This window comes from Kryptolebias marmoratus, linkage group LG11 (genome assembly GCF_001649575.2).
Source record: "Kryptolebias marmoratus isolate JLee-2015 linkage group LG11, ASM164957v2, whole genome shotgun sequence".
Lineage (NCBI taxonomy): Eukaryota > Metazoa > Chordata > Actinopteri > Cyprinodontiformes > Rivulidae > Kryptolebias > Kryptolebias marmoratus.
The window spans coordinates 12,774,431-12,802,329 of NC_051440.1; the positions used below are offsets into that span (position 1 = coordinate 12,774,431).

Consider the following 27,899-nt stretch of genomic DNA (forward strand, 5'->3'; position numbering starts at 1 on the left):
TCCTGAAGCTTATATGCTGCAGTTGGAGCAGTTTGATTTGTACACCGTGGTATCCCGAAAGAGCGGAACGGTTGCGGCGAATGGTGCGGGGAGCGAAAACCGACAGGACGGGATAAGAAAGCGAACAAACCCAACAAATGTTTAGGGCGGAGTCAGATTCAAACGCACCAATCGACTCATGTTGTGTTTTTCCGGCTCCGCCTGCGACACGTTGGGGGAAGCTTGTTGAACGGTGCCAAACTTTTTACAATATGTACTTTTTATATTTTAAAAAGGGACAGTGCCCTTTGCACACCCTTTAAAATGTGCCAGATTTAGCCACGAGCTAACATATGCTGTGACTGTTTGGACGGTAGGTTCAGTCCGCATCAGAAGGCTTTATTTCCCACAGACAAACTACTTGAACGCCTCATTTGTAGTCCAGGCTTCACTTCCTTGGATTTTCTACATCAGTAGAAAAAAGCTTGCCTTTTGTCAATGGTTTGGCACAGAAAAGATTCGTCATGTGCCTTTTTCACATCACTATTTTTAAAGCACACTGTTTTTTGGGAGTGGAGGAAGTTTTAAAGCTCTAAAACACAAAGTAGATCATCAGCTGAGGTTAAAGTCTGTCTCCTTTTGCTTTTGTAAAGCACATTATGCACTTTTACAGCACTCTGATTGGCTGTTAGGCATCGTTTGTGAACTCCATAAAGTGTTGTGACATTACCGTTGTTATTTATTCACACACTGTGTCAGTTTAATAAAAGCAACAGGTTTGTGAGAGGCCCAGACACATTAAAAAAACACAAGAGCAAGAACTGCAGTATGTTGGATCCTTTAATTGAACTAATAAACGCAAAGAATGACTCATGAACACTTTCTATCTTTGCAGCTTTACCTTGTTAAATAATGTAGAGCTGCTATGTTATGTTGTATTGTGTATTGTGCAGTTGTAGAAATTATCCCCTTGCTGACAGGTAAACATAGTCATTGTGATGCGTTCAAGGGCTGTCCATCCTGCCAGATGATAACAAAATGGAAGCCATCATGAAGGATTTTTGTTACAGCTGGTTCTTAAGTACGTGAAATGATCTGGCACAGCAATACAGTGTATGACTATATATATATATATATATATATAGTGAAACCTCAAATTAAACATGTGAATTGCAGTATATGTGCTTCTGAGTGAAGATCATCACAAGCCTACCAGCCAGGAATTGAATGCAAAACATAGTGAGACACTCTTGAATTTGTTTTTTTGTTTGCATTTTATTTTTTTATCAATCCAAACCAAACATCTCTTATGTTTTCTAAATCATACTGTACGTTCTCCTGCGAGTCATTAGGAGGTCAAGTTAACAACTTTAACTTAAATTTGCCCTTCATTCACTGACTTAAACAGAGTAGGTCAACATTTTTTATAAATACACAACTGAACTGTAGCTTTGAATGCAGAGTAAATTTGTGAAGATGTCTTTGATTCTCGGCTGCTGGTTCAAAGAGGCCAGCAGGAAGACGTCGACTCCATTTTACGAACACAACCGGCCTCCCGGGGGAAAGTTACCGGCTGCCCTGAAATGACAAATAGGAAGTGCAGTTAGGGTGATTTTATTTTATTTGAAATCATCTATAGAGCTTTAATTAATTATTGCTTTAACTGGGTTAAGCCTGAATCTGCTGAATCCTTTAAAATTTACAGAACACAGTATGTGTCGCTTGCATGCCACTACTTGTGTGATACCTGGTGTAAGAGGGATTTCCACTCCCGATGCCTTCAGGACAACTTCTAATTTGTGGGTTTTAGCGTTTCGAGCACGTCTTTCCTCTTCCCTGACTATGATACAGACTTCTTCTTTCCTGAAGAGCCAGTCCATCTGACTGCCCAGGTAGTTAACGCCACGGACACAAAGCTCACAGATGTCACCAGGAAGCAGGGGGGAAAAGGCCAGGCGTCCCTTCTGAACTCTGAAAAATTTAAAAAGAGGAGAATATTACGCTTATAAACAACTGAATACCCGAGCTGAGCCGTACGTATCTGAAGCTTTTTTAGCACCGGACGGGATGAGAGGGGTTGGTAAATGACCTGAAACCGGTGTAGCCAAACAGCACGGCCTGCAGAAATCCTCCCATGCCTGTGAGAAAGTTCACAGCTCCAGAGCCGTCGGGGGATTCACTCCATACCTGCGAGGGGCGGTAATCACATGTTCACCCAACAAATGGTGACACGACAATGGCGTGCGAGACGCAGCAATACCTGGAACGGCCCCTGGATGTTCCTGAAGCACTTTTCAAGTAAACGTTCGGATCTTTCTGCTTCTCCCAACTCCAGCCAACCGATCGCAAACATTCCCTGATCACAAAAGGGGAAAAAAAGGATGAGTAACTTTAGATCATATGCAGACAGAATTCTGTTTTGTTTTGTTTTGTTTTTTTGAAACATTTGGTACACAAGGAAACGAAAGAAAAACCACAACAAAAATAGAAATCAAGAGAAGCCATTCACATTTCAAAATTCATCATTCCTAAACGATGACAGTCTTATTTAAAGAGAAAGGTGAAGCACGCAGGTAACAAAATGCAACTTATTGCTGACATCACATGCAAAAGCAATAAGTGGTAATATAATTGCAATGTGTGGTTAAATGGCCACATAACTTTTACTCATTTATTCATTGCTTTTTTCCAGTACGTAAAAGGAAAATGTGTTATTTCATCGCAATCTTACGCTCCGTGTCCGGCTTACCCATGTCATGGCAGGACCTTTTGGGTCCGTTACCGGCTCGTATGCCTCAAGATCGTTCCTCCTGACCTCCGCGGGCATCGGCAGGTGGAGAGGATAACCCAGCATCACCGTGTCTGCCTGTTTCACCGGCTGATCTGCGTGGCAAACAAACAAACATCATCTGAAAGCCTGATTTCCTTGTGTGGGTTGGTGTCAGGCGGGGGCCCAAACAGGGACCTTTAGTGTAGCCGTCGAACTCGGGGTGGTACTGGGACTCCGAGTCGAAGGGGATCTTGATGCGTTCGGCCACATCCTGCCACTCTTTCGGTGCAGGATGTTGGAGGAGATCAGCCAACTTGACGGCGAACTGCAAACTAACAAGAAGAGGGGCGATTTTGACAAACCGGTCTTCACAAACAGCCGCGAACAAAACGCTGAAATACCAACACTGCCACCTGAGTTTGGCCGCCGCGTTCGTGTACACAGAGTTGTTGACGTTGGAGTAATATTCATCCGGCGGCATGACACCTGAATGCAGAAAAAAAGTGAAGGAATATTCACTGAATGTATTAAGAATCACTGGAAACCTGCAGAAAGTAAATATTGGATGTCCATCTACAACTAAATAACTTTTAGAACCAACCCCACAGCCAGCTGCTCTTAAAAAAACACACAAAAATGGGTTCAACTCAGTCAGATTCACAGACACTGAGCTATAATTTGATGTGGTAGTAGCTGAGAGTCATTCCCAACATGCACTCTGGAGACGAAGCTAATTCTTTGAAATAAAGTCACTAAACCTCTTTTTAAAAACACATAAAAAAAAGCAGGTTTAACAATAAACAAGCAGAAAAACAATGTATTCATTTCTCCTTCCTATCTAAATAGATATTGCAGTTTATTCACATTACCCCTTTTTCATTATTGATCTGGAACATAAAAGCATTCTGGCATGTCATTATCTTTTTCTTTGTCAAAATTATTTTAACTTTAGATTCTTTGGCAGTAATTATTCTAGAAAAAAATACCTTTCAAACCAACAGATACGGTAGAAGTTACATACAATCCCTTAATCTAATTCAGCCAAAATAAAATTCAAATTCAGTTCTTCAAGAATAAAATAGTTTGATATTCTGACTTTAGTCTGAACTGTTGTCAAGTTGTTCTCCCTGAGGTTCGGCTCTCCGGAAAAAAGGAAAAACTGATATTTGACTGGATCTAAAAATTAACATTTTGTTTTATTATTTGGTTTAATGCAGACGGACTCTCTTTACCTAAGAGGTGATACGACTGGTCCTCAGGTTGCCACGTTACCCTGGAAACCCAGTAATCAGCCACCCCAAAGACTACCTCGCTGCCTTTTCCCTCTGTGAACACGGACACGTCCTGCAATGAAACGGTTGGGCTCTCATCTCCAGCTGGGAACGTGTGACGGGGAGCGGAGCGGGAGAGGACGTGAGAGTACCTCGGTGAGGTAGAGATACTGCTGGAAGGCCAGCGCGACGTCTCCGTTGATGTGAATCTCCTGTTGTCCATAAATGTCCTCTGAGCACACCTCTCTCCCTGACACGGCGCTCTCCCAGGGGAACTTCAGGCCCTGTAAGGACAGCGAGACGGAGACGCTGTTCTGCTCGGGTCCAAAATTGGTATTGGAGGCACCAAGAGTCTAATGAGCTTAAACTGCATCACCGGACTGGTTTATCAGCTAGTTAATGTTTTCAAATTACCATTTGACTTTGCAGGAAGCATTATTTATTGTTTACAGCTTTTAACTGGTAATTTCAGGTATTTTACTGGTTTATTAATGTATGTATAATTAAATAAACTAAAGCAAAAGAGGAAAACAGCTGCACAAGTTGTAGCTTCATATCTGTAAATCTAACTAAGTTAAAGCCATGTTTGTGTTGGATAAGGCTGGTTTGCTGTGGCAGCCATCTTGAATTGGAGTCGACTCTAAGAGTTAATGAGTTGTAGATGTACAGTCAGTGATTACGTTCTTAGAGTCTCATTAAAATCTGTCTTGTGGTTCATGAGATATTTTGTTACCAGACAAAACACACATCATCATCCTTTTGCTTTCGGCGGCAGGCGATAATTAATCCAATCATCATACCTTATAGCCCTGCTTTTGGGCGTTGTCCCTTGCCCCGTCTACAGTCCCCACTCTGTACTCCAGCACCGCCCGGGCCAGCCTGGGGTAGAACAGGGCTATCCCTGGATACACCCAGATGTCCTGTATGAAGAAGTGCCTGTGTGTGATACATTTAACAAGAAACAACACACATCGACATGAGCTCGCTGTAGACTCACCTGATCCCAGAACACATGACCCCAGTAATCCTGACCGTCCCCACCATTGGAGAGCCCGCCTGGGCTGACGCCTCCGAACGAGCCGGAGGTGTCGTGGATGGACGGGAAAGCACTGAGCAGGTAGAACAGGCAGCCGACCAGCGCCCTGCACAGGCCGTCGGAACCTTTCACCTCCACTTCGCTCTGCAGCCACAGCTCTTTCCAGGCCTTCTCGTGAGACGGACGCAGGTCACCGGTCGCCATCAGGCTCAGGCCCTCGTCGTACAAGGCCTCGGCAGCGTCCGAGCTGTTGGCTACGACCAGGAGGAACCCCCAGCGAGCCTTGGCCTGCTCGGGCAGCAGCGTCACAGCGGGAGGCACCGGGGTCCAGATGAGGTGCACCTCGGGACAGGAGCCTCCTGGAAATTCAGCCGTGGTGGTCTGTCCTCGAATATGTCTGAGAGGACAGGTGAGCGCAGACGGTGTAAACGTTTTTTTATATCCCCAATTTTGAAAAGGTGATGAGGAAAATGGAAATAATGCAATGATTTGCAAATTTTATAAACTCATGTTTGTCCACAATAGAACACATTAAATGTTTAAACTAAGAAACTGTATCATTTTCTGGGAAAAAAGGTAATTTCTGAATTTGAAGGCAGCAAAGTAAGTAAATAAAGAACATTCTCTGTACTAAAGAGTTTAAAAGCCTGCCTCTTTGATGGTATGGGGGTGCATTAGTGCCTATGACATGGGCAGCTGACACATCTGGAAAGGCTCCATCAGTGCAGAACAGTATATATGTATATATAATTAGAAAAACAAATGTTCCTGTCCAGATGACATCTTTTCCAGGGAAGTCCTTGCATATTTCAGCAGGACAACATCAGACCTCCTCCTGCATCCTTTCCAGCAGCACGGCTTCATATAGAAGAGTCCAGGAGCTGAACTGAGCTGCCTGCAGTCCAGACCTCTCACCAGCTGAGAACATTTAGAGCTTCATGAAACAACAAATCCATCAAAGAGCCAGGACTGTAGAGCAGCTGGAATCCTCTGTCAGACCAGAATGGGACAACATTCCTTCTAAAACGTGCAGCAGCTGCTCTCCTCAGGTGGTAGAAGAAGAGGAGATGTTCCACAGAGAGAAACATGAACCTGGAACACCTTTTTATGAGATATGTTGCTGCTATAAAATACAAAATGATCCTTTCTTTAAAGGTACAATTTCTTAGTTTAACCATTTGGTGTTTACTAAGTTACACTGTGTAGGTTTAATAAATCTACAAATCATTGCATTCTGTTTTTATGGACATTTTACAAAATTCAACCTCACCTTCCTCCTTTGTAGTCAGGCCCAACCTCAAAAACGATATCTTTGCTCTGAGGGGTGAACGACGTGTCCAGAAAAACTGTTAGTGGCTCCGCCGAGGTCACCTGACGCGCCAGCAGGACCTCCATCACCATGATGTTGGGGTAGAACCGGTGGGCGTACAGAGACTGTGAGACGCTGACACTGGCTGAGGTCAGGGTGTGGCTGAAAATGCCTGGAAATGATGGAAACACTGTTAAAACCCCCATCATGAAGTGAAGCCAGCCTCCTGAACGGAGCTCTGTGGAAACTACCTGTGTGGGTGTTCAAAGTGTAGCTGTGCTGGGCAGGGTCCTCTGTCTCCACCTTCACAGCCAGAGGACAAGGGACATCAGCTCTGTGGCAATGTCCACCCTCCCCATTATAAACACCACCCATGTGCATGACATCGCTGTACACCCTCCAGCCCAGGAGGCCGTTCGCCAGCGGCGGGAGGAAGCGGGGGTCGGCGGGGAGACTGTCGGAGGTGAAGATGTAAGGGTCCGAGCCCTGGGACATGATCAGGTGATCTTCGGGTCTAAAGGTGGCAGAAAACCTTCACCTAAAGGAATGACAACGATCGAGCTCTTTACAGGATATGAAACTTTGTGTCCGGTTCACAAAAAAAAAGTGCAAAGACATCAGATTATCACTGGGAGACCGTTTTCACGGCTCTTATCAGAAAAGTAAGCATGTGGACGGTGGACTTTGACACTTTTCTGTCACAAGACGTGTCCAGATGCAACCTTAAAGGGATAGTTTGAATCGTTTGAAGTGGGGTTCTGTGGCAAAGCTTTGAACAGTTAATATCTTACCTGTTGCAGATAGTTCTTTAAAGGACTAGAGTCAGACGATGATACTCAAGGACCGTTTCTTGACACAGAGCCCCACTTCAAAAAGCTCTGAACTACCCCTTTAAGATGCCATGCTGATATATTTATTTTTTTAGAAGAAAAGGAGGAAACTACTGAATGAATCACCGTCTTCCTTAAATTTGAAGTGCAGTATGAAAATATTAACCAAGTTCAGTGATTAAGCTGAGTTTTGCTCAGTTTTCTACACACACACACATTTGCTGTTTCAGCATAAAAACAAACAAACAAAAATTAGGAAGCATCTGTTTCTACAGAAGACAGGAATGCAGGGTTAAAAAGGAAACAAACACAACCTGTAGAAGTGCCCAAACCGCTTGTTCTTTACAGAAAAACTTGAAGAAAAATGAACCTTTGTGCTCTAATTTCTGTCAGATTTCTTGTTTTTCAGAGAGCAAAGCACTGCAGAGTTGTCCCCAAAGTTAATTTTTTTGTTGTTCCTCTGCTGTAGGAGGAGGAAGAGGAGGAGGAGGAGGAGGAGGACTTGCAGCTCTTTGTGCTGCACAGAAAATCTGGACTCAACCTGGATCTTCTGGAAAATCTGGCCCGGATTTAATGTTCAGGAAGCAAAGCTCACATGTCGTCTGCATCTTTCACCCCAACATGCAGGAGCTCTTCTGTCCAACCTGGGCCTTAAGTAGATCATGAGGGCTGAATGGTAAGGCTAAAATCCATCCCACGCAACAAATTGACAGACAGTTCATCCATGAGTTCATCTCTCCTCAGATAATTAGTTCCTTTAACTGGTTCTTCTGTGGTCTTGTAGTCGGGCTTTAAAGCATCCAGTCTGACAGAAGAAGAGCGACTTCATCCCTTATCCATTCAGGCTTGTGTTCGTTTGTTTTAACTATAATGCTTTTATTAACTTATTAGCTTTTTTTCTTTGTCTGCAGAAAGGTTTGGGGCAAGCATCGAATCCACGTGAACACCAGCTGAATTCTCAGCTCATCGTCACTCTTGAACAAAGTGGTCATAATATTATGGCTCATCTGTAGCCTCACACATCAGTGGATCGGTGCCCCTGCTTGGTTAGAACTTCACACTTTGAACTGAAGAGAGCAGGAAAGTAAACCTTTGAAAATAAAGGTTTCGCAGTACACTTTTTAAATATATAAGGTATATATTAAAATGACTCAGTTCAGGTATCATCACTGCAGCTTCAGGGATCCTAAACGGACGGTTAGCAGAAATTTAGATGCGCACTTGTTTATCTAAGACTTGTTTTCATTAGCATTGACAGGCAAACATGTATAACAGTAAATTATTGTTTTTATCCCTAGCAGTGCTCAAAGAAACCAGTCTGTGCTGACCAAAGTCATGAAAAACTGATGGAAATTTACAGATAAATGATCCCTTAAAACACAAACCTAAGAAATAATACTTGCTTGAGTGGTAGACTGTATCCCTAATGTATCTAAGCTTGATAAGAAATCATTTTATTTCATATCAACTGATTGATTTTGTTTCCGTTGCACCAAATCAGTCTCTTGAAAGGACCCAAGATTCATAGAAAGCTAATTTTCAGAAAGATGTATACATAAAACCCATTTTAGGTCAGATCCACTGTAACTTCACTGTCCACCTCTTATGCTACATGCTTGTACAATTTAATGGGACCCAACAGGTGACTCACATCCGCTGCAGCACCGTTAGTGAGCTAATTATTGTCCCAGGAGTCAAAACACTCAAACAGTCTGCAAACATCTGAGAGCAGCTTTAAGGTAGTGCCTAACTTTGCCCCACTCTTTCTGCCGTGTGGAAAAAGGTCTAAAACCATCGCATTTGTTTGTTCCGTCAGCTGGACTGCAGCACTGCAGCAGCCGGACCTCTTGGTGGCACCAAGGAGCCGCCGGAGCAACATCTGGCGCCGAGCCGGGGGTCAGAGTCGCAAGCCCTGGGAAAAGCAGCGCTTTGTCCATATAAGGCTGCAATCCATCCGCTTCCCTCTTCCTCCCCATCTCCCTTCCTATGCCTTTCTCAGACCTGAGGGATATTTACAGAGAGAGAGAGCGCCGCGGCCGGCCTGTCCTTCCTTATTAGGAGCTCGGCTTGTTGTCGGCCCTTCCACCGTGCAGGACGGCGGCCCGTCTCTGCTCCTCCGATGGGACGAACAGATGGAGGGTTTGTATTAACTTGAGCGCATCGGGGTCTCACGCAGCTTTGCCCCCAGATGTCCGAGCGCCTCATCCAGCAGTTCTCCACCGCTGCTCCGGCCCCCACAGCCTCTGGTGATGCAGTGTTCACCTGGGAGCAGGCAGCAGATTAACACAACAGCGCAGACATACTGGAAATGCAGCTGTGTAGCTCCATTTCCTCTTTCAGTCTCACAGATTGCTAATGTTGCAGCTGCCCCCCCCTCCATCCCAAGTGATGTGGCACATCTGGCTACCAGCAGACAGAATAACAGACACTTTTCTGTAGATACAGGGGTACAAACAGGTGATCTAATAAAGGGAAGGCTCGTCTGATGGATGTTTGAGTCAAACCTCCCCGTGCAGATAATAACCAAACAGCTGCAACAAACTTTTTTTATTAGGGTGCAAACAGTCATTTAATATATTAGAAAACCTACATGTGAAGCAAGGCTACATGTTTATGTTTTGTTTTGGGTTTTTTTTTACTTCAAAGAGTATTAATGAAGACTAACATTTAAATACAAAACCATGCTTCTTTATAAGAGAAATCGACAAAGAAAATAACCTTTATCGATGGTAACAAATAAAACCTTTCGTAGCATGATAGGCCAGGACAGAAAAGTCCTTTCTGCAGCCTCTGAACTTCAGCCAAACTCCAGGAAGAAGCGGGGCCTGAGAAGCTGCTGCTCTGGACTTTAAAGGTTGTCTTTCTGGAGGACGGGAAAACCCCACAGATGTTTAATAACTTTGCAAAGAGTAAAGTGCTGTGGTCCACTGACCTGGTTCGTTTTTTTTTTTTTTTTAAAAGAGCATGGAGTATGTCCGTGATCACAAAAAAAAAAAAACAAGACGTGGGGACATGTGCATAGGTGGAGAGGTAGGTGGGTTCAAACACTTGCATGTGAATAAAAACAACCCAACAGAGCTTCGTGGACTTCCCCCGCCGTCAGGATGTTGAATATAAAGGCAGTAACGTGCTTCAAAGTTGAGCTCAAGACAAAAAAAAAAACATTTGGACTGTGTGTGTATGGAAACTTTGTGAATGTGTTCACAAAAGAATAAAATAAATACAAAGTGGGCGCTTTAAGACCCAATCTATTATGTGTGCTTCGTGGAATATGAATCAAAGATGCATGAATGCACTCATGGGAGTGTGTGCACGTCCCTCCGACACACAACCGCTGGGTTCTGGTGCCACTGAGGAAACCTTCGAGCGAAGCCACAGGTTCTACTGTGACCACAGGTGGTTAAGGCACGCCGAGCACCCATCCGCTGTTCATACAGAGGCATCACAACCCAGGTCAAGCTGTAGATGAAGATCTGTTCCTGCTCTCTCCCCCCTCTCTCGCTCTTGGGAAGATGGATGAATAGATTAAGGGGGAGAGGGGATTCCCTGGAAGATGTCTCTCTCTGTCGACCTATTTGGAGAGTTTGCTGATGACTCGGATCAGAGCTCCGTTTTCATCTTTCAGACGTTGGTTGTCTGCTCTCAGGTCGACCAGAACCTGGAGGGAAAAAACGTCAAAGCTCACGTTAAACCATTTTAAAGCTTGAACTTAATGTGCATTTTCTAGCATAACAACTAGATCGCAACTTTCACAGGAGGAAATGACCCACTTATAAGAAAAAGGTAATATCTTATTGAGCTGCGACTGTTGGGGACTAATTGAAGCCGTGAAGAAAAAGGACAAATTTCCTTGAAAGCCTTATAGAATTTGAAGAGATTGTAGTGACCAGTGAGCCGTGCAGCCACGTTTTAGGGAACTAATTTATGTGCACAGCTTGTAAAACCATGTTCTAGGTTTGCACCCCTCTTGGCAGCTGTCTTCACAATTATTAATCTACTATAGTGGACTTTTGAAATGAAGATCAGTTAAATAAACTGGTCTATCTGCTTATTATTTATCATTGTTATCAGGTAGACCTGGACAGGTTTTCTGTCCGAGGAGAGCATCTGTGCAGTTGTTTTAAGCTTTGAAAGCTTCTGAGATGGAAAAATTTGTTGCAAGTTTGTTTTTTTAAATGTGTTTAAAATTCAAACAAGACATTGAGCCTCTGCAACTCAAGTGAGCAAATTTGAGAATTCTTTTAAATGTCACGAGACGTTCTGGAGACTCCCTCACTAACGCTGTTCTCCAACAGACTTTAAGAAAGCTTCACCTGTGGTTTCAGCAAACCTACAGGTAAAGATGGCAGGGATAAAATTGTGCTTCTTTAAAGACATGCCCAGGCATCAGCATAAAACCAAGTGGCTGTTTTATTAACAATAAAGTTAACAGAAGGAGCTGAACACTTAATGTCATAGTTAAAACTAAAAAGGTCAGTGATCTTTAATGAGATGCTCCAAGTCTTTTCGATGTGCTGAAACATCGACAAATTACACGTCCTGCTTAAACTGAGTTCTTCTTCACTTCCTCTACAGAGGATCAACGTTTCAGAAACCATACTCGTCCCTTTTTATCATTTACCAGTTTAAAGGCTTTAATAAAAAGGAAAGAAAAAATTACAAGACAAAAGTCAAATTATATTTTAAAAAGATTTAAAAGAATTCCTGTAAACCAGAATAAGAGCGTGTTAAATTAAACTGGACAGATTTATAATTTCACAGAATGTGCACGGTAGGAATTTTGCTGCAGGAAATTAAAAATAAGATGGATTGCATTTGTAAATATTAACAACTTGAGAACAGAAGGGAGCGGCTAACATGGCTCAGACATAAATTTGATCAAGTCTGCAGATAATTCACTAAATTAAGATACTTTACAAAAGCTCTGAGCCAAACCTCCTACAGAGACATTTGTTCCCCTAAAATAACAAAGTCTTACTTCTGCTTTAGGAAACAAAGCGGAGAAGACGACCCTGTAGGTGCAGTTTAACATCATCTTGTTTAAGTCTGTGCAAAAACTCCTTTAGGTAAAAGTTAGTTTCCCAGCAGAGAGCAACCAGTCAAACTTCCAGGAAATCACACAGAATGGGGTCAAGATATTAATTATAATCTAAAACTATTTACAAAAACAATAAAACTTTCATAGCTCACCTAGTCATTTTTTTATACCTGAAAATGTACAAAAACAAAAAGAATATCACATAATGTTTCAGTCAAAGTGTTAGCGTCTCAGTGATTAGATGCCTCTCAGGTGAAACTGTACGAGTCAAACATCCTCATCATCACCACCTGAACACGGTGAAACATGGCTCTCTGTAGTGTTCTCATCACGCTGCACGAGCTTAAAGCCAAGCTAACCAAGCACACGCATGCAAAGTGTTGATGGTCACGATTAAAATCCGTCTGAAGCCTTCTACCCTCCTCCCCGCCCTCACCTTTAGCTCCTCCTCCAGCTCCGCCATGCGGCGCTCCAACATCCGCCGGTCCTGGAAGCGGCCGGTGGAAAACGTGAGGGAGCAGGGAGGAAGTGATGGTGGAGAAGGAGGAGCACAAAAAAAAAAAAAGAAAAAAGAAGAGTTGAGTGAAAACAAGTGAGGAAGTGGTTTGGGTGGTTGGAGAGAAAAGAATGTGTCGGACAGCGGGGGTGGCAGTAGTGAGGCGGATAAAGCTACACAAAGAAACACACCCCAAAACAAATCCTTAACAGCACGCAGCATCAGCAGGTTACCTTTCGCTCCAGCTCCAGCAGGGCCGAACAGTCACTGAAGCGCTCCTGCCTCTGTCGGACAAGAAATTCATCACCACAGCAGCAGATTTAGACAACCGCATGAAAGTCCCGCATGCCGAAAGGCTTAAAATGGACAAAATAAGTCTTCACCTGTGTTGCTTTCTCCAGCTCCAGCCGGGTCTGACTGACGACCCTCTGAGTGTCCTGCAGCTGAGCCTGGAGCTGGCTGTTTTCTCTGGACACCTCCTCAAACAGCTGACAGACATACGCAAACAATGAATGATAGAGAGATCCCCAAAATAAAAATAAAAAGCACCGCCGCACCATTATTCAAAGTCCGCTGACCTTCTTAAAATCTTTCGTCTCTGATCCTCCTGCCTGGGTGCGGTCGTTGCAGGATGTGTCCAACCTGAGGGGGACGAACAGAGTAGGGGTTGAACGACTACATATTTTTAAGGTCGACTACATCATGATAATAGTCGAGTCGATGTCGACTAGTCGCGGTGACGTCATAGTGACGTAAGCGCAAAAACTCTTCACAACTACTTGGAGGCTTTATTAGCTATTTTCACGGCAAATATTGACCCCTAGCTAGGTTCGAAAAACTGTAGCAAATCTCTAAATCCTTCTCCGTGGACAGCAGCTAGTGGTCTCATGTCTTTGACAATGAAATTCACAAGCAAATTTGTGATTTGCTGCCGCCGGTGTCCTGTCACAGCTGGGCGTTTCATGAATGAAGTTACTGACAACTGACTGGATCGAGCCGGTTGTTCAGGAGCTAGCATTAGCGGATGCCTTTTCAAATGACTGTGCATCGCGGTCGTACTTTTGTTGTACTTCAGCACAGCTTTGCAGATTTTGCATGTTACGGTAGTTAAACCAGAAGAGTCATCTTTAGTGAAATATTTCCACACTGTTGACGAATTTCTACCTGTTTGACAAGATGCAGGCTTGTCCTCGATCTGTTTTGAAGACGCCATTTTGTAGCCAGTGTTCTGTCAGATCTGCTGTCAGACTGTCATACACTTCTGACAGCTGATCTGATGACACTTCTAAGCACGAAGTGTCATTCTTAGCACGAACTCACGGCTATATATATGTCAGACAAGTATACACTGTCATTACCAACTACAGGCTTTTATTTAATCAGCAGCTGTCATTACCACAGATCTTTATTTAATCAGCAACATAACATCATAATGTATTAGTTAGATCGTCGTGACAAAGACACTCGCGAGCCGGCTAAGTGACATCCTTAGCGGGAAGGGGGCGAGTTTTAGACGGCTCGTATTTTGTAGTTGACTGCAGCTGCAACTCCATCTCCTTTTAAAAACACTGTAAAACCACAAATATGCATCCATCTACATATCATTTAAACTAATGTATTAACTTATTTTTCTTGTGTCTTGTGACGTATACTGTGCTGTCAGATCAGCACAGGCTGTCACCACCGGCAATCACATGACTGCGACTAGTCGACATGAAATGTAAAAACTCGCGAGACGTCCTAGAGTCGACTAGTCGACTAATTGGTTCAACCCCTAGAACAGAGCAGAAGTCAGAATGAAGGTTTACAGATAAAAGAGGTTAAAACAAACAGATTAAAATGGAGGATTTGTGGTCTACCTGGAACTTGTGTGTTGGTCTTTCTGTTTATGAAAGAGAACAAGAAGTTATTTATGTCATCTCTCTGCAGTTACCTGAGATCACAGATTTATTAGACACTACCTGTGGATCCAGCCCACTCCCTGAGAACTCTTCCTCGCCATCATTGTCGTCGCCCTGGAGACGGCAGAGTACAAAAATAAAAACCGCAGCTCTTCTTCTTGCTCGTCATTCATTTGTGCAACCCCCTCCAGTTTTCCCTGATGAAGCCTTTACCTCCCCGGTTCTTTGCGCCTTCCTTCTGGCCCGAGCCTGCCTCCGCTCCCGGCGCTCTCGAGCCCACCGCTCCGTCTCGCTCTCTTCTGTGCCGGCTTCGAGATCTACAGCAACAACAAAAAACAAACACACAGCAAGTCTTTTAAACACTGCGCTTAAGCTAAAGTAATATGTGAAGTTTTAGTAGAAAAAGGGGAAATGATGGGGAGTACCTCTCCTGTCAAACGTCTGAGAGCGAGGAGAACCAGCAGGCTGCGTGAGGCCCAGCAGGTCGGACTTCTGCAGACTGGCAATACGAGACCTCCAGCTCACTTCCTGTAAGACCAGGATGTGATGTCACCTTACAGCCATATAAGAGCAGCCGCCAACAGGTCTGCAACTCGTATAAAGATCTCTCACCCCCTCATCGACCTTCTTCTGCTTCGTTTCCTTCTCTTTCTCCTTCTCCTCTTCCTCCTTTTCTTTCCCTTTGACGTCCGTCTTCATGGTTTTGATGGTCTTCTCTGCTTCCTGCAGATCTGTGAGCGTCACCCCCTTCACATGAGAAGAAAACGTCAGACGCACCTGAGGTTTAAAGACTTGAGCCTGTAGGAACTATCTGAGGTATAAACCCGAACCTGAGTGGAGCGACGAGATTGCCGCGCGTGTCTGGAGCGAGCTTTCCTCTGTGCTTCCGCCTCCTCGTCCCGCACGGGTGTCAGATATGACCTACAGGAGTAAAACCACTTTAGCGACAATGCTGCAACACGAAACGTCTTCACAGAAGCGTTTAGTTCTTACTTTCGCCTCTGTTTGGTCTCCAGCTCGCCTGTGGTTGTGCTCTGAGAGTTGGAGGTGTTGACGGACAATGGGTCCTTCTTTTCTGCCTTTTCCTGAGGAAGTCTTTGAGAGAAGGAACAACAACAAAATGTGTTTTAAAAGCTTTTTAAATTAAACAACAACAAAGCTAAAAGAAATACCTTTGAGCTAAGGCAGCATTAGGGCGGTGAAGTCCAGCGTAGCTCGATCCTGTGCTCGCTGAGGTCACGCTGGTGTCATCCAGTCTCTTTCCATACGATGAGCTAGGAACAAGACCGGACACATTGGAAACACAAGGGCATCTTTCACAGTCATGTGCACGCACAGAATAACGGGCGGAAGGGGATAAATGAGCTGTGACACAGCGAACACAATCGCACACAAACATAGGAGCGAGTAAACAGGGGACAGGTGGCGAGCAGCGTGACTGACCTGTGAAGCAGGGATGGAGTGGAACTAGTGAGCTCATTGCCAAACTGACTATGAAGCCGCCGGGTGTAAGAGGAGCTACGACTTAGCCAGCTGAGAGAGAGACAGGGGGACAGGGACACGGACGCAGTGACTCGGATTGTGCTTTCACAAGCGCAGAGTGTGAATGAGGGGTTAAGGGTCACCTGCTGGAGTTGTCGGGGCTGCTATCTGGAATACTGAAGAGTCTCCGTGTTGGATTAGGCGGCACTCGAGCGAGCCTGGGCTCCTGAGAGCAAGAGGAACGGCATGTTTGTCGGTTATTTATGCAGCTCTGTGAGTGGAAGCTATAAAAGAAGCCTTTATTTGGCCTGTCATGTTCCAGTTATAAAATAATGACTGTGCTCTCAGTGGCCGCGTAAATCATGGAGACAACTGTGTACCTTGGTGTCGGCCTCGGAGCTCAGGCGAGGGCTGGAGGCAGAGCGCGTCATTCCCAGGCCGGGCTCGGCAGGTCTGCCCGGGTCCTGGTGGGAGTCAGGGAGCCCGGCTGAGCCCAGAGTCACAGAACTGCCTGCTTTTCTCAGAGACGTTCTCCATGAGCCGGGGGCTTCGGTGGCTGGAGGCTTGCTCGGTTCCTGCTACACACGCCATAAGAAGCCCAAAAGGTTTTATTGCTCTGTAGAAACACTGTAAACGTAAATCAGCACACGTCTGTTGCTCTCCAAAGAAACACCTCTACAGAATACCTTTTTCACTTGGCTTGCAGTGGTAGTCGCTGACATGGAGGTAGAAAGCAAGCTGGTGGTGTTTCGTTTGTTGTTCAAGTTGTTTATGATTTCTCTGTTTTTTGCTTTTTCTGAAACAGCGCAGATGAAGAAATCCCTCGTAAATCTACAAAGCACAGGAGACAGCAGTCTCCACAGACACGTAAACAGCAGCTGCAGCGGCTCTCTCACCTGACTCGGCGTCGCTCTCAGACTCGCTCTCCTCCTCTGAGCTGGAGCTGCTGGAGGCTTTCGCCTGGCTCTGCCCCGCCTGGCCTTCCTCCTCCTCGTCCTCAGCCGGACTGCTCTGCAGGGCGGGAGGCGGGTGCTTCTCCCGCTCGTGGAGGCCGATCTTCTCCTTGCTGCTCATACGAGAGATAGAAGTCCTGCGGGGGGCGGGGCGTGAAGCAACAGGTGGCACCGTCAGAGAGGGCAATCAGTGCGTGTGCAGCCAATTAGAGACATCAATCAGAACAGGAACAGGAGGAACGTCAGCTCACGTTTTAGCAATCTGTGCGCTGAATTACTGAATTTAAATTGATTTAATCTGGCCAAATAAAAAAAAAGAAAATTGGTCATGTCTTTGTGACACACTACACACTAATGAGAACATGATATGATACTAATCTTTAAAATTTGAGCTTAAAATTACATTTTAAATTAATCAAAGGCTTAGCATTTTTTGGAGGAATGCATATCACCTGCTGCCGTTCATGCCAGACTTTTTCAGAGTTTAGCCCAAATGTTGTTTTGTTGCCCAAAAATAGTTGCTAATGCCTCTCAGCTACCACCCCAACAAACTACAACTGGATGAACATCCAGTGATTCCTTTCTGAGAACTTAAAAACTTAGACTAAAATCCTTAATTAGCCATTATTTGCTCCCTTAAATCAAACGTTTTTAATAAATGAACGATATGAGCTTGTTTATTTTTTCTGTATGCTAGAATGGAGACTAGTTTCAGAGTTACGGATTCAAACGTTTAAAAAAAATTCACCTTTTAATGAGTTTTGTCCTCCTAATTGTCTATGATCTATGTTCCTGCAACAGAACTTTGTGTAATAATCACAGAACATGCATTAGTTTAAATAATCTGCTCCGTGGGATATACCTGACTGCTTTTAAAGTCACATTATAAAGCTTATATTATAACATTGTAGGTGATTAACAGATGTAATTAACAAACCTCACGTCACTGCCTGACTGAGCTCAGTCCAGTGTCTAAACAAGAATATCAGGGCAACACTGTCAGAGAAAGCTTTATTTTTTTGTTTCTTTCCTTCAAAAACTATCAAACTGCTTTGTTAGAGTAAAAGAAAGGACCGTCCGAAAATGCCTTTCCAGTAACAGGAACAGCACAATAAAACATTTCTAACACTTTTACAGCTGAAAACTAGAAAAAAAAGAAGTCAGACGAATTGAATTCCTTTTAAGAGGAACAACAATGGAAACAACAGGTCTTAACATGGAGCTTTTTTTTTTTTTTTTTTTTCTCTTGCCAGTCCAGTTTGTTGTAAAGGTGGTTTCCAGAGAGCAACCTGACCTGCAGCTTCATTTCTCTCACGAGGTGTTACCGTCATGTGACGTCACACCAGATTTCTCACCGACACGCACTGCTTCAAGAAATTACCTTCAATCTGAGCCGCATCAAGTCAAACACAGGCACAGAAAGGAACGAATTACTCTTTTTTTTTTTCAACGCAAGCTAAACAAAGCTAATCATTTTATTACTACTATCCAACCCGTGTCGTGTCCAGGATACTTGTTTTAAGATTAAATCGTGATGTTTCACAAGAAAACACATTTTCTGATAATAAGAAAGTGTCGATTAAATGGGGTGATTTTAAGGCTTAACTGGGATTTAAACTGGAACATAATCGCTTTTATGTTCTGAGGTGTGAAAAAATAAATAATTAAGAACGTTAGGGAGCTTTAGTCTGGCTTAGAAATATAAAGTAGTTGTTTTTGTTTGTGACCTGGGAGAGATTATTTGTAGATTTTCAGTGATGGAAAGAAAGCTCTGTAACCACAACTTAAAATTAGAAAAAAAAGATTAATCTGTATGATATTAATTATTGTTTGTAGAGAGAAACTGAAATCTGCAAATCAGAGCTTCAAAAAAAATAAATTAATAAAATAAATAAATAAACTTCTCTGGTGCATCTTCATTCCGTTTTTCAATCTAAACACTTCATTCTCAATTTTCAACGTATAATTTTGTTCATAGATTTCATATTAAGAATAATTAAACTTCAGATCAACTTCCAGTGGTGGATGTAAACACCACCTACAGAATGTTTCAGATCGGACCTGCAGAGAGCTGAGGATTAATGACATTCAGCTGAGGATGAGCAGAACAGGCGTTAAGGTAAAAGATGTTTGATGCACTCATGTAACCTTTAAGAATGTGTTTATCTGTTGTTAGGTAATCTGTATTGACTTAGAGAGAAGTACAATGGGTACCCACACACACACACACACACACACACTGGCACTAACTTGCGTGCGCGAAGTGGTACCATGGAGATTTGTGGACTGGTCTCAATAACAGGAGTCTGTTTCTCCCTCTTGCTGCGTAACTGAAGAGGAATATAAACAGACATAAACACAGAGGAGAGAACGTTTCGCTCGGCAGCGCCATCAGTCACGTCAGGTTTATCCAAGCGGCTGATTACGGTCGCCGAGCCCGCGGAGGCACACTCACAGCGTTCTGTTTCTTCTGCATCTCCTCAAGAGCGTCCACAAGGTTCTCGTCGGCGACATCGAAGGGTGTCTGTCCCTACAAGGACATCGGCGGCGCCTTATCAGTTGGGACACGGGAGTCGGCTTCAAAACGTGATTTAATGGCAAGTAAAGGTGGTCTCGCTCTCACCACGTTGTTGACCGCAGTCATGTCGCACATGTGGTCGGTGAGCAGGGCGCACACCTCCTCCTGGCCCCAGTGAGCTGCTGCGTGCAGCGGCGTCCACCCGTCTATGTCCCTGCCGTCCACATCCACCTCGGTCTGTAACAGCACCCTGCCCGAGGAGAGGACACGGCTTTAAATAAGAGCTGTTTGACACCGAAACAGGACAAGAGCCGACGAGCACATGTTCGCACTGATTCTCACTTCAGGACTTCGATGTAACCTTTGGCGGCGGCGACGTGCAGAGCCGTTGCATTGGTGTTGGGGTGAGGCCTCAGGCGGCCACGCCCTTCCATCATCGCCCTGGCGTCCTGGAGCATGATCCTCTCCTCTTCCTTTCGGGCTTTGTCCACGTCTATGCCTGCGAGACACGTGTGGACGAGGCGGAGGATTGACACCCAGAAACATTTTCAATCAACAAAAACTGAAACTCTGCTCAGTTGATTCACTAACTTCAACACAATAAAAGTAAAAAAGGTTTGTAATAAAGAGACTCTGCGCTCATTTCTGTCCTGACTGCTGCAGGATGTGAGCACTCAAAACAGGATCAAATGCAAAGCAATGATTTACAAGAATGAGGAGAAAACAAAAATACAATAAATGATGTTAAAGTTGTGACAAACCACACATTTCTTTAAACCTGCCGTATTCTAGTAAATTACCATTTTTACATTTTAACAGAACAGATTAAATCTGTGGCAAGAAGAGCTTCTACAATCAATAAAATTACTGACTGTATTTAAATATTTATTTCGGTGTGATAAAAATATTTATCAGGTTAACGCATTTCAGATTTTACTTAATGTTTTTTTTAGCACAACCTGAAAATAACAGAAATTTTTAAAACATCCTAATCATAAAATGTCAAGATGTTTAGATAAAAATGCCAAATTATTGTAAAATCAATCTTTTTCTAATACATCCTGGTAATCATAAAATTACCAATAACCTGTTAAAAAATAACCATTATGAGAAATTCCAAATAAAGTTATAGACTGTTGTGCTATAATTTTACTTTTTTTGCTTAAATTTTTAATGTTTTTAAGTACAAACGTACCTGCAGACAGTTTCTACCTCTTGATGAAGTAAAATCTTAAATGTGTCTTCATGAAAGAGTGAAAAACGGAACATTTAGGTCAGTGAAAAGTTGCTCAGCTTCATCATTTTTCTACAGAAAATAAGCAATTTTATGAATTAGTTTGATAAAGTTTAAGTCAATTAGATGAAATTCACTTTAATGTGATGAAAAAACAAGCTTCAATTTCTTGTTTTGGTCCAAAAAATAAAGAAATATCAAAATGTAGAGACAAGACCCGGAAATGTCTGCTTTTTTCCAAATAAATAAATAAAAAACCTAACTGTTGGAACACATTTGGGCATATAAATGATTCCTACATGGCAGCATTGTGTCATATTTTCATCCAAAGAACAAAGAGGAGTTCATTTTAGATGTAAAGCTATAAAGCCAAGTGTCACCATTTTCTCCACCTTGTTTTTTGATTTCGGCTCTGAGGAGCCTCTCCATGACGTCTTCTGTGGCCACATCCAGAGGAAGTTCCCCCTCGCTGTTTATTGCTCCGACGTTAGCGCCGTGCTCTATCAGGTATCTTTAAAACAGAGAGGAAAACACTTCTTTATCGCCTGACCGTGCCGTTACCGTACAGATCCCTAAAAGGTTAAAAGGCAGTGGAACAACCAGAGGGGCGGTGCTCGGCACTCACTTGGCGATCTGGATGAAACCACAGGAAGCTGCGGCGTGCAGAGGAGTCCAGCCCTCGTTGTCCCCTCTGTTGATGTCGCTCCCGTTTTCCACCAGGAACTGAACCATCTCGGCGTTTTCGTCAATGCAGGCCTGAAAGACGACGCGCAGACACACGGCGGTTTACTGCGCGGCTGTCTCCGAGCAGCGGAGGACGTCTCTGACTCACTTCACTTTGGTTTATAGTCGAAGGCAGAACTCCAGACGTTTCCAAAATCTATTAGTCTCGACTGAAGCACCGGGACTAAAAACAAAGACTACTGTGTCTACTTGGAAGGACTTTCTACTAAGTGGGCCGCTAAAAGCCCTCAAGTACTTTCCAAAACAGTCGTTTCGTGGCATGAGAGGAAGAGCGTATCTGTTCAACAGCTTCTCCTGAGGCCAAGTCAAGCAAAGATCTCAACGTGATCCAACACAGGTCGCAAGATAAACCACGTGAGGATCTCGTGGGATTATGTTATTACTGGATATTTACAAGGGAAAATACTCACACTGCCGAAGTCATTTTTGTCTCTCGTGAAAATATACATTTTAAAAAAGCTCTAAAGACAAGAAAATACCTGGCTACATTAGGCTCCTTTAAGGAAGTCTGGTCACTGTTGTCATTTCTAGTCTAGTCTTTGAAAAGTAAAGACACTGAAGTGGATAATGTCAATATATCTGTGAAAACATGGCAGTCAGGTCAGACAAGATTCACGGCGAGAGTTGATAACAAGGTTTTCTCTGCGGATCACGTTACTGCAGTGGGAACGCCGCTCGTTATCTTTGTCCTGGGATTATTGTGTTTCACTGGTTTTATAGCTCATTCAGACAGATTAGTTACTCAAACTGACTGTTTCGGATGAGGCTAAATCAACAGGGGACAATGACTGAACGATCACTACAGATTAGTTTGTCTTTAAAAGAAAAAAACAAAGAAAAGCAGCCGTGTTTTGCTTTGAATTAAAGGGTAGAAAATCACACTGAAGTGACGCGTTTAATAATAGCTCTGCATCCTCAGTTTCATGCAACAATAACTGCCTCTTGAGGGGGTAGTTTTGTAGAAAAAAATGGGAGAATAAACGCAGAATAAAACAACACCCCGTCATAAACCCTGTCATATACGCCGAGGAGGATTTAGTGACTTTTAGTCCACATGGAACCGATCGCTGAATGTTTCCTTAAAACGCGCTAAAATGACATTTATTTTGAACTTGTGCGCACAAGGAAGGTTGAATGACAATTAAGCACAAGTGCAAAGTTTGCTAAAGTCACAAAACAACCTGAATCACAGCGATGCAGACCTGATTTAGGTGCAGACTTTTACCTGGAGGAAAATGATCTGCATTAAAAAGAATGATAAAAAAACAAACAAAGATGTATTTATAATTATGCATGTTTGTCTAAATTCATTTAAGTCTTTGAAAATGTATCAACTTCGTAAAAAAAGTGTACATGAAGATTTCTGGTCCCAGACCTGGTGATAGAAAAAAGAAAATAGGAGGATTTATACGATGAGTTCACCTTCTGACACGTTTATTTTAGGTCACATGTAGGCGATTTATTTTAGCTCCCCTTCAGCTCATCTAGCTAGTCTTTTGTTAATTTGTTTAGCCTTCGGTTCGTTTCATTTAGCTGTCAGCTCTTCCTACAGCTCAATTTTTAATCTGCAGCTCATTTGTTTAGCCTTTAGCGTATTTATCTCGTCTACCCAGCCTTCGGCGCATCTTGCTAGCTTTCAGCTTTTTCCTTTCAAACTCCACTCAGCTTCTTCGGCAGATTTCAGTCACTTTCTTCAGCATTTCTTTTTGCCTTTTTTTCTGGCTTTAGGTGCCTTTCGCGGTGAGCATCAGTCTTCAGCTTCATACGCAGCCAAACTGCGACGCGCAGTTTGTTCTGACGCCTGCGAACGAAACCAGCGTCGACGTTTTCGAGCAGTTTGGGCTCACGGCAGCTCTTCTATCGCATCTCCTCCGGTGCATCAAAAAGCCTCGGGCGGCTACGACCCGGTTTGCCGTTATTTCCTTCTGTTTGTGATCTGACTTGACCATCTAGTCCTCACTAGGGCTGCAACAATTAGTCGGCAATAAAAATAGTTACTATAGCTACTGGTGAAACAACACGGTGCACTAAACGATCCAAGGTTTGGGACAATTTTACTCTCGATAAAGGAAAAAATAAACTTTGCAAAGCGGACCTCACATATCATGTAAGCACTTCTGTGATGCTCGAGCATTTAAAGAGGCACATCAGACATCTGGAAGCAGACACGGAGTTATATAGAATTATATGAATCATAATCCAATAAGTCAACTAATCGTTTCCATCGTCGATGACTAATCGACTATCAAAATAGTCATTAGTTGCAGCCCCAGTCCTCACTTATCCTAACATTTGTACAGTTTTTCAGCTTCCTAACATCCAGGACAGAACCGTCACCGGCTGCTTCAGACATCCCACACGCTTCCTTCGCCGGCTGTCACACTTCTGTGGACATCAGGTGAAGACGTCAACAACATCTTGACTGATCTGATTCAAAGTCTGTGCTGATGTGCTGAAGGAAAACTACAGAGGATCTATCACCATCCTTTGGTGTAGCTACAAGGAAAAAAAAAAGAAGACGGTTTAAAGTAACTGCTTGGGTTACGACCAGATGTTTTAGTGTCAGTCAGCTGCTTTCCTTCTTCAGATATCTGATGTTCAGTTTTATATGCTACTGAGAACAGCCAGGAAGCAAACTCACCAAAGCCTTCGTCATGTTCCCGAAAAGGCACAAAATAAGACGGTAAAGTAGGGCTTTTTATCATCAACTTATTGGTGCTTTTATTTTAAATGTTGTTTTTAATGTTACTGGCTCTGACGCAACTTGGAAGTAAAGATTAATTTGAACAAGACGGTAAAAGAAAAAAGGTAAATATTTATATTCGGGAGGCAGAAAACCAGAAAAACTTGGGCAGCAATTACAACACAAGCAGAATGTTTAAGTTATTAAAACAGCAGCTGAGTCCTTTTTGTTTTGTTTGTTGACTGATCGCCGGAGGACTGACCACACAGGAAGTTCCCTTAACTTGTTCAAGAAAAAAAGAACAAAAAAAAACAACATTTGTACTCTATAGGGATCAGTTAAAGAAAAACAACTAAAAAACTATTTAGAACGCGAAGGCTGGAGTTTCTAGTCTGCGCACGGGCGAGAAAAAACAAACAAAAAAGCGGCGATCAAAAAACACGCCAACTCGAGCTGAAACTGCGAAGTACTTTGACCTTTCCTCGGCGCTGGATAGAAACGTTTGGGGATCGCTGCCGCGTCACATTTCATCCCGAGCGGGACGTGGACGTCTGCGACGGATCTCAAAGCAATCCATCAAAGTGAAGTCAAAACATTTCGCTGTAAACCACAAATATAAACTCTGCGGTGGCCGAAGAGAAGCAGAGGGACCAGCTGACATTAGGGATCATCCTCTGGGGACGTGTCATGGCTGAAAACCCCCCAAAACAACCCAATTAGAAGAATTTATTTTTTCTCTCTTTATACCAGCTTTATCTGTAAAACTGAACCAGTTATGCTCTTAAAATACAATAACCTTAGGTCCCATTATGTTTTCTTTCCTTTCACGGTGTTGCTGGTGATCTTCAAAATCAAACATCAACACATCCATTCAGGCTCTGCCTTTAAAACAAGAATGGAGATAAACTGTGCTGTGGATTCAGTCGGATTCCCTTTGGTCCCTCGTCTCCCTGTAACCTCGCTGCAGGTTTTTGACTCAGTCGGCGAAATGAGCTGTAAAGTTAGGAGCTCTGCCAGCTTGAAGCAGGAACTTGTGCCTTTGTGACATCTTGCTCGGATTATTGGAATTCACTTGAAATCTGTCTAAATCGGTCAACACTGCAGTGGCTACAAGCTGATGCAGCTCTTCTTCTAACAGGATAAAAAAAAAAAAAAAAAGACGGATGACCACATCTCGCCTCCCATCACCGGCTGCCTGCCCATTTCAGGATCGACCCAGTTCTAAAGTTTATTATCACGTGTTTTTTTTTGTTTTTTTAAAGGTCGTAATGGCACGGCACCACCTCATTCGTCAGGGCTTTAATGGAGCCAGACGCAAAAACCAGAGGTGACAAGGCTTGTTCGGGCGGAGGCCTCCGATCTGAGGAGCAGCTCGGAGAATCTGTGACTTTAAATTCACACTTTTGTTTTCTCTGGTTCGGAGTCAGCTCTGCAGAACATCTTGATTTTCTATCAGTTATTATTGATTTTACTGTGCAGGCTGGGTTTATTTATCTTAAATCCTGTTATTTAATGTGGTATTTTACTGCATTTGCTTTTATACTTTTAACTGTGTGCAGCACTTTGATCGCTAAGGGTTGTTTTTAAAAATGTGAGAATAAACTTTGATGTATTTGCTGATTGATAGAAAATGGGTGACGTTGACGATTTTAAACAAATTGCCAAAATCGGCCTCATCACCGGCCCGTTGCGGCATCGAGCGTCTGTACCGTCCTCATCCATCAGGAGTGATTTAAGCCGACTAAGAAGCTTTGGTTTTGGGCTCAATCATCTAATCACGGAGCTTCGACGGGCCTCCTGGGTTCCTCTCAATCTGAGATATTTATTCAGACAGAAGGAGGAAGGAGGGTCATAGTTAAATGCCATAACAGTATGAGACAGAAACAACGTCCCAACAAGCAGGCGCTTCAAGCCGAATGAATGAACAGAAGGACGCCCCCCCCCCAGCCGCCCCCTGAAAGCTATGGAGGTGCACACAGAACCTCTCGGGCTCTGTTCCTGGGTCGTCAAGTGACTCATTGTGGAAATCGCCTCTGACAACAGCAGCTTGTGCAGTTTGAGGAATGTTTTCCATTTCTTCATCCGCAATCCCCTAAGTCTCGTCCATGGGGAGCTGGCAAAAAAAAAAGGAGAAAGGGAAAAAGGGCAGGAGGAAGAAGACGAGGAGGAGGAGGAGGAGGAGGAGGGGAGTGATGTGGAGAAAGCCTTTAGATGGAGAGGATGGAAAGTTGGGAGAGAGTGGGGCCTATATTTAAAATCGGGTTGCCACGCAACTGATGAGCAACAGGGAGGGAGACCACACCGGGCGTGTGGGGGTCAAAGGAGAACAGGACCGGCCAGCTCATCTGGACCGGACCCGCCTTGAACGAGGCTCGCTGTGGGCACCTCGCAGCAGGCTCCAGAACTTAATGAAAAAGGTGATCTATTCGTGGTTAAATGTCACGGCTGGCTCCACGCAGCCCTGCCTCTCCCTCCGAGCGAAGTGACAGCGGTGTGTTTGACAGCCCGTGTCATAAACCTAGAGGAAATGCTGCATCACTGAGGGACTGTGTGTGAGACAGTGATGCTGTCCAGACTCAGTGTTATGACTGAAGCTAAGAGGAGGAGGAGGGGGACACAATTAAGCTCTGCTGCACTAAGAGCAAAAGAATCTGCACACTGGAGTGCAGAAATGAGAGTTAAACCCTCCTCTTTGACCAGGAAATAGCCCTCTAAATGAAACTTGTTGAGCAGATGATTAAACTGTGTCACTATATATTCCTTTTTCTGGGACTCCTCTAAGGGAGTGTCTATCACAATCCCGCCAGTCCTAACAAAAAAGAAAAGTATAAATGGCTCTGATATGACCTGATTTTACCATGCCAGGAAAAAGAAGCTTGCAACTTGCAGAAAACAAAAAAAAGAGAAAGAAAAACTGAGCAGACGTGTCAGGCAAACAGGCTAAAATAAACTAAACAGGCCAGAAATGCTACCCTGAGCAAATAACAGATAATGGGTGATGGGGTCCGTTTAATGCAGCGCAGATGTTTGCCCTGTTTGTTAGAAAGCGGCACATTTATTTATTTATTTTTACCTGAACGGTTAGGTAACGATAATGCCGCTTCGCCCTGGGGCTCATTAACGGATCAGAGTGGCCGTTAGTCGAGCGACGGGTGGCGGCTGCTCTCTCCGCGGCTCCCCGCGGCTCCCCGCCACAAGGAAAACACACACAAACTCTGCTGGAAACAAAGTTTGTAAATAAATAAATAAATAAAACCGACCTGGTGAAGCGCCGTCAGCCCGTCTATGTTGGCGTGGTTGATGTCAGCTCCCTGCCGGAGCAGCGCCGCCACCTCCTCCCGGTCTCCGGCGGAGCAAGCGGCCATAAACACGGCTCCCTGCGCGAACCGTACTTTGGCCCGCCGCGTCCCGGAGCCGCCCGAAAAGGTCTGCCGGGCCTCCGACGCCGTCTGGTCCGTCTCCGAGCCAAGCCACCGCTGGAGTTGGTCCTGCCGTCGCTGTTTGGCAGCTTCGGACCGGGAATGGTCAGTGGCCGCCATGTTCCCTGGTCTGTCCCGGACAGATTCAGCTCATGGTACGAGGATAAGTAGTGGACTGAGTGCGGTCTGTGGACGGAGCCTCCCTTGGACTGCGCCCCCTGGTGGACGAGCGGCGG

At 44.0% G+C, this 27,899-nt stretch overlaps 2 protein-coding genes across 10 annotated transcripts; both read right to left on the minus strand.

Moving 5' to 3' along the window:
* Positions 1 to 1,234: 1,234 nt before the first annotated feature.
* Positions 1,235 to 7,709, minus strand: pgghg (protein-glucosylgalactosylhydroxylysine glucosidase). 3 transcript variants are annotated; one of them, XM_017405611.3, is made up of 14 exons: positions 7,510 to 7,684; positions 6,617 to 6,903; positions 6,327 to 6,537; positions 5,018 to 5,453; positions 4,821 to 4,940; positions 4,173 to 4,304; positions 3,982 to 4,093; positions 3,163 to 3,235; positions 2,945 to 3,081; positions 2,729 to 2,862; positions 2,240 to 2,335; positions 2,069 to 2,166; positions 1,727 to 1,950; positions 1,235 to 1,557 (listed from the first exon to the last, which is right to left on the minus strand). In XM_017405611.3, exons 2-14 carry the CDS (start codon positions 6,858 to 6,860, stop codon positions 1,481 to 1,483), a joined length of 2,094 nt encoding a protein of 697 aa, XP_017261100.1. In that variant the 5' UTR covers positions 6,861 to 6,903; positions 7,510 to 7,684; the 3' UTR covers positions 1,235 to 1,480. The 3 variants fall into 3 exon arrangements, with proteins under 3 accessions (XP_017261100.1, XP_037834184.1, XP_037834185.1); XM_037978256.1 differs by having other exon boundaries at positions 2,945 to 3,235; positions 7,510 to 7,709; XM_037978257.1 differs by having other exon boundaries at positions 2,945 to 3,235; positions 7,566 to 7,683.
* Positions 7,710 to 9,727: 2,018 nt separating this feature from the next.
* Positions 9,728 to 27,885, minus strand: zmp:0000001167 (protein phosphatase 1 regulatory subunit 12A). Of its 7 annotated transcripts, none has more exons than XM_037978251.1 (25): positions 27,505 to 27,885; positions 21,443 to 21,573; positions 21,198 to 21,328; positions 19,926 to 20,082; positions 19,689 to 19,833; positions 19,521 to 19,595; positions 19,316 to 19,395; positions 17,009 to 17,202; positions 16,799 to 16,908; positions 16,493 to 16,690; positions 16,256 to 16,338; positions 16,074 to 16,163; positions 15,803 to 15,904; positions 15,624 to 15,725; positions 15,461 to 15,551; positions 15,243 to 15,377; positions 15,056 to 15,158; positions 14,844 to 14,947; positions 14,691 to 14,744; positions 14,589 to 14,611; positions 13,308 to 13,371; positions 13,113 to 13,217; positions 12,963 to 13,013; positions 12,670 to 12,720; positions 9,728 to 10,853 (listed from the first exon to the last, which is right to left on the minus strand). In XM_037978251.1, the coding sequence occupies exons 1-25, from the start codon at positions 27,781 to 27,783 to the stop codon at positions 10,767 to 10,769; spliced, it is 2,745 nt and encodes a 914-aa protein (XP_037834179.1). In that variant the 5' UTR covers positions 27,784 to 27,885; the 3' UTR covers positions 9,728 to 10,766. The 7 variants fall into 7 exon arrangements, with proteins under 7 accessions (XP_037834179.1, XP_037834181.1, XP_017261642.1 ...); XM_017406153.3 differs by having other exon boundaries at positions 10,717 to 10,853; positions 16,493 to 16,687; positions 21,210 to 21,328; XM_037978252.1 differs by having other exon boundaries at positions 10,717 to 10,853; positions 16,493 to 16,687.
* Positions 27,886 to 27,899: the final 14 nt, after the last annotated feature.